Source organism: Rhinichthys klamathensis, unplaced genomic scaffold (genome assembly GCF_029890125.1).
Source record: "Rhinichthys klamathensis goyatoka isolate OS25496 unplaced genomic scaffold, OSU_Roscu_1.1 h1tg000040l_1, whole genome shotgun sequence".
Taxonomy (NCBI): domain Eukaryota; kingdom Metazoa; phylum Chordata; class Actinopteri; order Cypriniformes; family Leuciscidae; genus Rhinichthys; species Rhinichthys klamathensis.
The window spans coordinates 16358862-16371329 of NW_026606587.1; the positions used below are offsets into that span (position 1 = coordinate 16358862).

The window sequence follows — 12468 nt, forward strand, 5'->3', positions numbered from 1 at the left end:
GGCCCGATACCGATACTGTCCTCATATACTCGTACTCATAAAAATTCGCCGATACCACGCACCGATACCACGTAGCTACATTTTGCAAAACAAAACTGGCCGCCGCGAGTGCTTTGTCGAGGTGAACTGAGGCATAGGAAAGTATAATGTCGGCGGTTTGGGCTCATTTCAAGATAAGGGATGATGATAACAGCAAGGCAGACTGTAAGTTATGTTCAGCTAAGGTGTCGAGAGGAGGGAAAGAAAGTACATCGTTTAACACCAGCAATCTAATTAAACATCTGAAGACGCATCATAGATATGATGGCCGAGCGCGCGCGCGGGCGGTAATGCACTCACTCTGTGTGTGCGGGTGCGGGAGAATAAAACGATTCGTGGGACTCCCGCAAACTAGATGTAACATGACCCACAAGGGGTAAATAATCAGGCGCAAGGCGGTTGTGCAGTTTCCATCAATAGGCACATTTTTATTCAAATAATTTAGCAGTTAAAGAAAATAAGTCCTTAAAAGCAAATACCCACAAAATAATAAATGAAAACTAGAAACAAAAAAAACAAAAACAACAACCCACAAATGGCCACAGGTTACCTATATCGTGAAGGCAGTAGTCTCTGAAAGTGCTCTCACCACAGCAAAACTCACAGCAATCACACTGCAACCCTAAAGGTAAAAATACAAATAAAGTGACCAACACCACGTGATCCCAGCCACCTCACCACCGCCATCCATTCAGTGAGGGTAACCAAGCAGCCATCATTGGGTTAAAAAGAAATCTACAAAAGGAAAGAAAAACAAATTAACTGTGGGTAATGCCAGTAGGACAAGCAAGTCAGCACCATTAGACCATCACTCTTATTTTACGGTCAAGGGTTTTCCCACTTGATCCAGCATCAGACAAAATAATAAATAAACCAAAGAAAATTCAATCTAAAGTAAACGGTAACCGTGCATCCCTGTAAGGGGAAACACAATTAATTACAACAGAGAATTATATACAATATACAAAAACACAAAATAAAACCCAATAATAAATTATGCACAGATAGAAAACATTATTACAAGTTCCCTTTAATAAAACAGTACCTCAAACATCCAATATTTCTGACTGACGCTCAGGCAACAATCAGTCAGGCAATAATCCGGCAAAAACACTAAAAACCAAAGAACAATAAAATTATTAAAACACAATCCTAAAAAAAACAATTAGATAAAATAATAAAACTACTACCTCCTAAATGGTATGTATCATATGCTCAGCTCTCCATGACGTTAACATAACTGCTTATCTGCTACAATCCTTCAGAAGGGCTCAATCTGTCGTGACATGCACACATAACTCAATCGCAGCAAAAAGAAGTAAGAGCAAACTAATCTCTCTACTTACTAACCTTTGAAGATTTAAATGTGCCGCCTCCACAACACACACGACATCCACAACACACGATCAAGGAAGGGAAGTGAGGGAGCAAACAAACCTCACTACTTCCTTATATAGCGCTGGGGCTGATGGGACTTGTAGTGCCCCAACCCTGTCCCATTACAATCTACCCCCCAGATTTAAAAACGTCCCGTCGATTACATCAATACTACAACCAGGGGCGGAACATTACGTTCAAACCATTACTGGACATCATAGGGAGAGCAACCTGGTCATTAATCTGGACTTCAGTAATAGGGACTGACCGAGGTAGACGATATGGGTTAGAATGACATCCAGCTGTTGCCCTCCTTGTACGCCTTACTACAGCTTCCTCCTGTTGTTGAGGCTGATGGTTCTCTGCATGATCTACTACTGAAGTACAGAAGTTGGTATTATCTTCCTGTAAAGGTGGAGACGTATTAACTTGGTCCTGGGCAGATACATCCTCAGGCGTTAGAGACAAAACTACCATGCCTTCGTCTCTTAAAGTTTCCTGATGGTCAAATAGATCTAGAAGTCCAGGATCATTTGAGGGAGTATAAGCAGGACGCAACTCACAACGATGAATGTGTCTAATATTACCACCTCCATCTGCAGGGGCAATAGCATACACAGCTCCATGTCCATCTGGGCACCGGACCACTTTATAGGGGGTTGGATCCCAGGCATCCTGGATCTTATTCCTGCCTTTTATGTTATGGGCTCTCTGATACACAACTTGACCTTCCCTTAATTGTCCATGACGTACCTTAAGGTCGTTTGATCGGGCACGGTGTTCTGTGGCACATTGAAGGCGGGCTCGGGCCTTACTAAATATTTGTTCCAAATTATTTTTATGGTCCACCACCCAGTCTACTTCACTCTGGACGTGGTTATCTAATCCCAACAGAAAGTCAACAGGTAAATGGGGCTGTTGTCCAAACATCAGGACGTAAGGGGAATATCCCGTAGACTGGTGATCTGTGGTATTGTAAGCATATACTACCTGAGCAAGATGGTCTGGCCAATGACATTTCTTCTCCGGAGGCAAGGTACGCAGCAAATCATGCATTGTTCTGTTAAAACGTTCGCATTGACCGTTCCCTTGCGGTCGGTAGGGCGTGGTACGAGATTTTGAAATCCCATACAGCCGGCATAATTCTTGAATCAGCCTACTTTCAAAACACCGACCTTGATCCGAATGAATTTGTCGTGGGACCCCGAATAGGTGGAACCAACGTTCCACTAGAACCCGTGCCACTGTTGATGCCGTTTGGTCTCTAGTTGGGATGGCTTGTGTAAACTTTGAAAAAACATCAGTCATCACCAATACATTTTCAAGTCCATTTGATGCAGGTTCGAGCAGCGTGAAATCAATGGCCAGAATATCCAATGGCCTCTCTGCCATCAGGTGCCCCATAAAACTTCGTACTTTTGGTCGTACTACCTTGGCCAGGGTGCAGCGCTGAAATTTCTTACACCATTCCTCAATGAATTTGAACATACCAGGCCAGTAACATCGAGATCTCACTAAACTTGCTGTCCGCTCGATTCCTTGGTGACCATGGTCATCATGCAAACCTATAAGGACTCTTTCCCTGAGAACAGCTGGTAACACAACCTGACGAATTTCACGATGTTCCTCTTGGGGACAGAACCTCCGATACAGTATGCCCTCGATCTTGACCAACCTCTCCCACTGTCTCACCAACTCCAGCACTTCTGATGGTTCTGATCCCCTCTCCTGTGCATCTGGTGGCCTTTGACGATCCCAATAGACAAGGAATTGCCCAATAATGGGGTCAGTTGCTTGCAGAACACTAAGATTTTCTCTAGGCTGTTCGGGGAGGGCAGAAATTGTTTCGCTTACGACTACGCGTTGACCATCATGGACATGCTGATAAAGTTCCTTTGGTAAACCAGTGGTCATAACCAATTCAGCTACAGATGCAAAAATTTTTCTAGACAAAGCATCAGCATTAACATTAGAACGTCCAGGCTTATACCTAATCTCTAAATCAAAGTCTGCAAGCTGGTTAGCCCATCGTTGTTCCAACGCTCCCAATTTCGCTGTCTGCAAATGACTGAGTGGATTATTGTCTGTAAACACCAGGCATTTCTGACCCAGCAAATACTCTAGAAATTTTTCGGAAACAGCCCATTTAAGAGCCAAAAACTCCAACTTCATTGAGCTGTAATTCTGCATGTTGGGTTCAGATGGTCGCAGACCTCGACTTGCAAACGCGACTGGTCGAAATTTGCCTCCGTGTTCTTGAGATAAGACTGCACCCAAACCTTGATGGCTTGCGTCAACATGCAAGATGAAGGGCTTACTGAAATCAGCATAGGCAAGGACTGGAGCATTTGTTAGAGCCGTTTTAAGCGTCTGAAAAGCATTTTCACATGGGTCAGTCCAATTGGTCCCCAGATTAATCTTTGGTCGTTTACTTTTCTGTCCCCTAATCATTTCTGCCACCAATGTGTTCAAAGGTCCCGCAATATGTGAAAAGTTTTTAACAAACCGCCGATAATAACTAGCGAAGCCAAGGAAGGATCGAAGTTCTTGAAGGCTTTGCGGACGATTCCATTTAGCTACAGCCGAGATCTTTTCTGGGTCTGTACTAACCCCTGTAGAAGAGACCACATGCCCCAAATAACGCACCTCTGGCCGAAAGAAGCAGCATTTACTGAGTTTTATCTTCAAGTTCTGTTGTCTCAGACGATCCAGCACCAGCTCAAGTCGCTGAAGATGTTGCTCAATGGTTGTTGAGAAGACAATCACGTCATCCAAATAGAGCAATAAAGACTGAAAACTTTGATCCCCAAAAATTCGCTCCATTAACCTTTGAAATGTGCTTGGGGCATTGCACAACCCAAAAGGCATCCTATTAAATTCAAAGAGACCAAATGGGGTGCAGAAGGCAGTTTTAGCACGGTCATTGTCAGCTACTGGCACCTGGTTATATCCACTAGCCAGATCTAAAGTCGAAAACCACTTAGCTCCAATCAAGGCATCCAGTGATTCCTCTATCCTTGGTAGGGGATAGGCATCCTTGCGAGTTCTGACATTGAGTTGGCGATAGTCGACACACATCCTCAGAGAGCCATCCTTCTTCTGCACCAATACAATTGGTGAGGCATATGGGCTACAACTCTCCCTAATGACTTGACTGTCCAACAATTGTCTTATGTGTGCCTTCACTGCCTCAAACTGACTAGGAGGAATTCTACGATATCGCTGGCGTACCGGTGTTTCATCTATTAACGGAATCTGATGCTCTATTAAGTTTGTGCACCCCAGGTCAATATCATGCTTAGCAAAGACGTCAGAGTATCTTGTTAGCAATCTCACAACTTCCTCTTTCTCAGCCTCTGTAAGCCCAGGCAATTTTAAACCTTGGACATCAATGTTTAACATTGATGTAATAGCTTGACACTGAACAGTCACAGTATTAGGATCACATGGTAGATCTTCCTTAAACACAATGTCTTGATCTGATCTTATGACCACCTCAGCCTCAACCAAACTACCCAGTCTAATTCTTGGTGGCAAATATAAAGGTTCTGTACCAACATTAACTACCGGTACATGCACTACCCCTTGTGTACATTGCAGTAGGGAAGGTGATATTAACACTCCAGCAGGCAGTCCCCCCTCACTGAAATCCTGGGGTTCTAAAAAACAGACTGTACAACTTTTTATGTTTTTAGGGCACAATGCAGGTACTAACCTCATGGTGCCAGCTGGAATCTGCACAGGATGGCAAGACTGCACTTTCACATAACCAATGAATCCAGGAAAAGGGGAACCATCTGCCCGGTGACACTGTGAAAAGGCGTCTCTCCATCCTAACTCAGTCTGCCTGACCTGTGGAGCTGAAAATAGTGCTGGGCCATGTTTTTCAAACAGGTCATTATAACACTGTCCAATAACATTCATACCTAAAAGGCCAGGAGTCAGTTCTTTCCTCTGATGGAACAAAGTATCGACGGGATCTTTAACAACCAAAATGCCCTGCCCCAAAAGGGTTTGCCCCAACACAGTCACATCGGTTTCAAAATATCCAACATATGGAATCTCAAGACCATTAGCTGCTTTTAATTGAAGCCAACTACATTTTTTAAGTGCATCTACTCCTTGTCGGAAATGCTTCTCAAAAAATGACTGGGTTACAGTGGTCACCATTGACCCTGTATCTAGTAAACATGAAATCTCCACCCCCCCTATCTGGATATTTACAACAGGGCATCTGCCCACAAGACGCTGTAAGATGGTAGGGCAACAAGGTGATGGTGAAGCTTCACTATCTCCTATAACCTGACTCAATACTGCAGGTGCTACACTGTCAGGCTCCCCAACAGATGTCTCATTTACATTCACCTGAGGGGATCTAGGGTTTGACTCTATGGGCCATGGTTGTCGACAATATCTGGCTATATGCCCAACTCTATTACAGCGAAGGCACCGTCTTGAGTTATTTTGCCGAGTTGCATTAACAAAAGGTTCATTCTTTTGAGACATAAGGCTATCAAGACGCTGGGTCAGTTCAATGATTTGGGTTTGTTGCTGTCTCAACATGTCTTTAATCTCTTTTAATTCTGTAGACTCATGAACTCTAACCTTAGGTTCAAGCTCAACTACCCGGCCTTGAGTAACGTTACACCATGGCTGAACATATGAAGCAGCTGCTTCTCTATTCCCCTCTTCCACCCACCTAAGAGCTTCACTTCGAACCTCTAGTAGAGTAGAAGTTGGCTTCTCCCTTACCAATCGCTTTAATTCACGCTTCAGCATCACATCTCGAACATGTTCAACAAACTGATCACGAAGCACTCTATCAGAATTTGGAACACTGCCTGGGTTGCTATTGAGAATCAAGTCCATCAAGGACATCAGGGCATGGGAAAATTCAGTAAAAGATTCACCTTCTTTTTGTTTACGTTCATAAAACCTTTGTTGTAATTGCACAAATGTCTGTCTCCCCCCATACAAATCTCTCAAAATATCAAAAACAGACTTTGGGGATTCTCTAGTAGCTGGTGAGCGGAGTTTTATCTCCATTCTGGCTTCCCCCCCCCCCCCCAGATGGTCAAGCAAAAACACCACCTTTTCTTTATCAGACCAACCCCTGCCCTCAATACACACCTCAGCCTCCTCAGTCCAGTCTTCAATACTCAAAGTAGAGTCCATGTTCCCATAAAAACGTGGGCACTTCCGCTCCCGGGGGACATATAGTACCCTACTAAAAGACAAAGGAGATGAAGCATTGGGATTAGCCACAGAAGGGTGCGGTTGGTTAGAAGCGCTGCTACTGGCCGGGGGGCGCTCTCTCGTCAGCTGCTCATTTTGTGCCTGCAGGTTCCGTATTTGCTCCCGCAAGTCTATTATTTCTTGTTCCATGTCTGTTGATGAATGGGGAAAGTTCAAAGCGAAGAAAGGTGAAAATGGTCCCACGGAGACTGCGATGCTCGTCTTCACACACGATTACCGTTTACTTGAATGATATATATATATATATAAAAAAAAAAAAAACACAAATATGCCAGAAAACACAACCACCTTCGCCAAACAAAAGTACCCTGCCGACTACGCCAATTGTAACATGACCCACAAGGGGTAAATAATCAGGCGCAAGGCGGTTGTGCAGTTTCCATCAATAGGCACATTTTTATTCAAATAATTTAGCAGTTAAAGAAAATAAGTCCTTAAAAGCAAATACCCACAAAATAATAAATGAAAACTAGAAACAAAAAAAACAAAAACAACAACCCACAAATGGCCACAGGTTACCTATATCGTGAAGGCAGTAGTCTTGAAAGTGCTCTCACCACAGCAAAACTCACAGCAATCACACTGCAACCCTAAAGGTAAAAATACAAATAAAGTGACCAACACCACGCGATCCCAGCCACCTCACCACCGCCATCCATTCAGTGAGGGTAACCAAGCAGCCATCATTGGGTTAAAAAGAAATCTACAAAAGGAAAGAAAAACAAATTAACTGTGGGTAATGCCAGTAGGACAAGCAAGTCAGCACCATTAGACCATCACTCTTATTTTACGGTCAAGGGTTTTCCCACTTGATCCAGCATCAGACAAAATAATAAATAAACCAAAGAAAATTCAATCTAAAGTAAACGGTAACCGTGCATCCCTGTAAGGGGAAACACAATTAATTACAACAGAGAATTATATACAATATACAAAAACACAAAATAAAACCCAATATAAATTATGCACAGATAGAAAACATTATTACAAGTTCCCTTTAATAAAACAGTACCTCAAACATCCAATATTTCTGACTGACGCTCAGGCAACAATCAGTCAGGCAATAATCCGGCAAAAACACTAAAAACCAAAGAACAATAAAATTATTAAAACACAATCCTAAAAAAAACAATTAGATAAAATAATAAAACTACTACCTCCTAAATGGTATGTAACATATGCTCAGCTCTCCATGACGTTAACATAACTGCTTATCTGCTACAATCCTTCAGAAGGGCTCAATCTGTCGTGACATGCACACATAACTCAATCGCAGCAAAAAGAAGTAAGAGCAAACTAATCTCTCTACTTACTAACCTTTGAAGATTTAAATGTGCCGCCTCCACAACACACACGACATCCACAACACACGATCAAGGAAGGGAACTGAGGGAGCAAACAAACCTCACTACTTCCTTATATAGCGCTGGGGCTGATGGGACTTGTAGTGCCCCAACCCTGTCCCATTACAACTAGAAATATCTATAAATAAAACATAAAAACTAATAGATTTTTATTCATCTCTTGCAGAAAAGCAACAAGAACAACTACAACAAAATAGAAACGATTTACAGGCCAGAGTTTCTATTCATAACATGGTTACAGCGTTGAGCGATGTAGCCAATCACAGACATATGTGTTGATTTCTTGAACGCAATGGCCAATCAGAAGCATTTAAGATAGACTCCCCTCACCGCTCAAAACTGACTTTTTTGTTCAGTGCTGAATTCTGTATGCTGGCAAATCCTCTAATTATAACAAACAAATTGTGGATATTATGAAAGATTCATTGTGCAGTCAGCTTCATTGATAATAACAGAGTTGTGTGAGATCGCGAGGAACTGTCAGCTTTTTAGGATTTAAGGGAGCGCACTTTGCGCGCATTCAGTCATGCCAGACCATGCACGCAGTAGCCTGCTTGCTTTTATGTTAAATTAACAGTGGTTTGTGTGTTAATACATTTATTATTTTACAAATTTTTATTTATTTTTAGACTTGTTAAAACAAGCAGAGAAGAAAATAAAAACAGTCTTCTAACCTGTGTTCTAAAATAGTCGTCTTCTTTTCTGGGAGCCTATTACTTTTGCGGTAGAAATATCGGTATCGGTACTCGGTATCGGCAAGTACACAAATGTAAATACTCGTACTCGTATCGGTTTGAAAAAAATGGTATCGGGCCATCCCTACTTAGTTCACACAATCCCACCAGACGCGAATAGTAAGGCTGACAGAAAACAGCGCGCAAGTTCCAGTCTTCTTGTCCTTGATGTTTAAACTGACAGGACTTGCGCTCGTAATGTATGCGCTCGTGCAAAAACAAACATCCCCGCCCCCACACTCACATCTACACGCACGTCAAATACACAGGAATGATTATCGGCCTGTTCACATCGGCCCTATTTTGACATCGGAACGATACCGATGTGTAAAAAATTGACCATATCGGCCAATATTATATCGGCGGCTGATATATCGTGCACCACTAAGCATTATTTTTCTTTGAAGCAACAAAGGCTAAATAAATTTGTTACAGTTATTTTTTGTAATTGGTGTGGATGACACGCAGCGAAATACAGTATTATCAGTATTATGTGTTTCTACTCTGAAACATTTAATATCGAGAGAGTGAGAGTGACAAAATAAGCTAGAAAGAGATCCAGGAGCGCGTCTGCGAGAGAGGCAAAGAAAAACGCCCGTTCTTAATTTATGTTGCTTTGTAGGCTACTGTTTTCATTTTGTACCGTTTTTATTCTAGCCTACACAACAAAGCTGCAATTTCTTTGTCAATACAAATTTAAAATGTCGCAAATCTTTCGTTGCTATGGCTGGAAAGCACTCGCAACCGTCCCAATTTCGTGAATGATTCACGAAACAATAATTTAGCCTCGTCATCATTTTCTGGTGCGATCGGCTGATAATCTTCAACACCTTCGGGTTCTGTCGTCTGTGCAGTGCAACAGAGGCTCTACTGGAATGTAGCAAATTTATGTTGTAATGTGCCATTATTAATTAAACAAAACGCTCGACTCTAATAATCTGTTAACTATTTAAGCATTAAGAATGGTAAAACATAAACAAAAATTCAAAACTAGAATAATGAAGATAGGCGTGTGTTTGTGCATGTCTTGCATTCTCAAAACTGTGAGAATATATGAGCCCACCCAAACCCCGTGTCCCGTCCCACTGATGGTACTCACAAAAAATGTTGAGGTTGGCAGGTCTACAGACTAATAAATAACTAGATTTGTTTAATAGATGAAATTACTGTCACACAACAGCCAGTTCTTCAGTCGAGCAGTTTTAATGATTCTTAATATTTTAAACAATATTTAATTGTGTTACTGTTGCAAGCAGGATGAGGCCGAGATGAGTGTCTCGAGTGTCTCACGGAGGAGCTACGGAGCATAAAAGCAGGAGCGACGACACTGAAGAACAGGAGAGGACCAGGCCTGGACATTTGCATTACATTGAATCATTTAGCAGACGCTTTATGGTTGACGGAGTCTCCGCCGTGGGCCGTGGGCCGTGGGCCGGAGCTGCTGCCGTCCGCTGGATGGGGAGGAGCAGTGAATGAGGAACTCCTGCCGGCTGCCGAACCCGCAGAAGCCGTCGCTGTCCCCCAGGAGTGACGTCACAGGCGGGGAGCGTGTGTGAGAGCAGGTCAGTCCAGCAATCATCAGAGTTTATGCAAACATGCAGTCTATAGACAGTAGTGAGATACAGTTTACAAACGCAGTCTCGAGATTCAAACAATAGGCAACATGGAGCCAATGCTCGATTACGCTCAGCCCAGCAGTCGCCCAACAGATGCTGTCTGGGGACATTAATACAAACCAAAACTCACATGTATGCAGAAATAACCGTGGGACACGATTACTGGGGGACTTCTCACTCAACTCAACCTCGGTAACAGTATGAATGAGAACGTAAGAATGCAGATTTGTCATTTGAACTGAAATTAGGACTGGTGTTGCTTAAGACATTGTCGGTCAGTGTTTCTGTAAAAAAAAAAAAACTAACAATAACACTGATAAACCGCACTAAAGATTGATGAGCTGCCGGGTTCATGAATATTTTGGGCATAAACATGTAAATAGTGAAAAGATTGACATTGAAAAATGACACCGAATGGTTAAAATATTTAATCCCAATAAACAAATATTTATTTGTTATTCCAGAGTTATTCCTCTGTTCTTACACACTTCAGCGTTGCGGTCGCTAGTTTAGACGAACACTGACATCTCATTGACCACAGTACATTGAAAGTAAACATAACCAGAAATAAGTGAGGCGTACTATATCATTCAAATCTTATAACGTTGTTGTTGTAATGCGTGTCCAGGTGCAGGTCCACCATCTGATCTGGATCCGGCCGGGATCCGGCTGACTTCAGTAACAGGGAAGGGATGGTTGACACTTCAGGACTGCGGTGTCGTCGTGTCCAGGCGAAGGTCCTTCATCAGATCTGGATACGGCCTGGATCCGGCAGACTGCGGCAAACCTCGGATAAACAGAGAGACTAGTATTAGCGTAGACGCCATCCTTCTTATGATGTAACAAGTACATCAGGATTTATGGGGAGTGTTCCCGGTTCCGGCTGACCTAATCTATGCAGCCTAACATTGAATCACACACACACACACACACACACACAATCATACACACACACACACACACACTCTCAATCTCTCACACACACACACAGCTGTGTTTTTGTGATATATGAGGACATTCCATAGGCGTAATGACTTTTATACTGGACAAACTGTATATTCTATCCCCCTACACTGCCCCTATCCCTAAACCTACCCATCACAGGAGACATGCTGCATTTTTACATTTAAAAAAAAACATTGTTTTTTATGTTTTTTAAGCTATTTGAAATATGAGGACTCATGCAATGTCCTCATATATCACGTGTAAGTTGTAATACCAGTGTAATATGCATGTCATTATACACATTTGTGTCCTCATATATCACAAAAACAAGAGCACTCAATCTCACATACACACACACACTCACTCACTCACTCACTCACTCTCTCTCACACACACACACACACTCACTCACTCACTCACTCACTCGGGCCGATCTCGATTGCTCCTGTCTGCTTCGCTGCTCTGTTGAGTTGGTTTGCGTCTGTAGCTTCGTATATCTTTCCGTTTTGAATCATTATTCACTATCATTCCCTGTTGTTTATACTGCTAAAATATAACTTACTCAACATCATATATTAACCTGACATCGCTAGCTTCAATCTAAATCGTTACTAGTACAACACGTTAGTAATTCGCTAGCCTATTGGTGTGCCATCCGTGCGCTCTTTATTTATTTATTTATTTATTTATTTATTTCGCTCGCGCCTTTTACAAATCCATCAAAGCTGTGGTAAGTAGTGATCAGTCAACAAACACGGTGAGTCATGATTTCTTCTCCTCTTACTTGCACTTCATGTAACATGTATAGCATAGCTTTCTCTGTCAGCACTGAGGGCTTTACATGTGATAAATGCAGGGAGATAGTCAGGCTGACGGAGAAGATTTCAGAACTGGAGACATGCATCCAAACTTTAATTGAGGATAGTTAGAGTGCAAGGTATTTAGATACTGCTTTGGATGCGACTAGTTTAGTGAACACTGTACATTGTTCGGTTCCGGCTGAAGTAGAGCCCGTGCAGCAGGGCAACTGGGTGACCGTGAGACGCTATAGTCGCGGGACAAAACACTGCTCTTCCGTTCCGATTACAACATTTAACAGGTTCTCCCCGCTCAGTGAAACACCCACTGTGAATCCTG

The 12468-nt window shown here is 42.5% G+C and overlaps 1 protein-coding gene and 1 long non-coding RNA gene across 3 annotated transcripts; both read right to left on the bottom strand.

Moving 5' to 3' along the window:
• Positions 1-401: 401 nt before the first annotated feature.
• LOC130082168 (uncharacterized) lies at positions 402-1559 on the bottom strand. 2 transcript variants are annotated; one of them, XR_008806747.1, is made up of 3 exons: positions 1230-1559; positions 1085-1152; positions 402-774 (listed from the first exon to the last, which is right to left on the bottom strand). It is a non-coding gene; the product is annotated as an uncharacterized LOC130082168 (long non-coding RNA). The 2 variants fall into 2 exon arrangements; XR_008806746.1 differs by having other exon boundaries at positions 402-954.
• Positions 1560-1587: 28 nt separating this feature from the next.
• On the bottom strand, positions 1588-8150 carry LOC130081805 (retrovirus-related Pol polyprotein from transposon 412). The gene is made up of 3 exons (XM_056246503.1): positions 7990-8150; positions 7830-7915; positions 1588-7752 (listed from the first exon to the last, which is right to left on the bottom strand). Exon 3 carries the CDS (start codon positions 6799-6801, stop codon positions 1588-1590), a length of 5214 nt encoding a protein of 1737 aa, XP_056102478.1. The 5' UTR covers positions 6802-7752; positions 7830-7915; positions 7990-8150.
• Between the last annotated feature and the right edge of the window lie 4318 nt (positions 8151-12468).

Coding starts and splice junctions, on each gene's coding strand:
- LOC130081805 (XM_056246503.1), bottom strand. CDS start 6,801: ATGGAACAAGAAATAATAGACTTGCGGGAGCAAATACGGAACCTGCAG.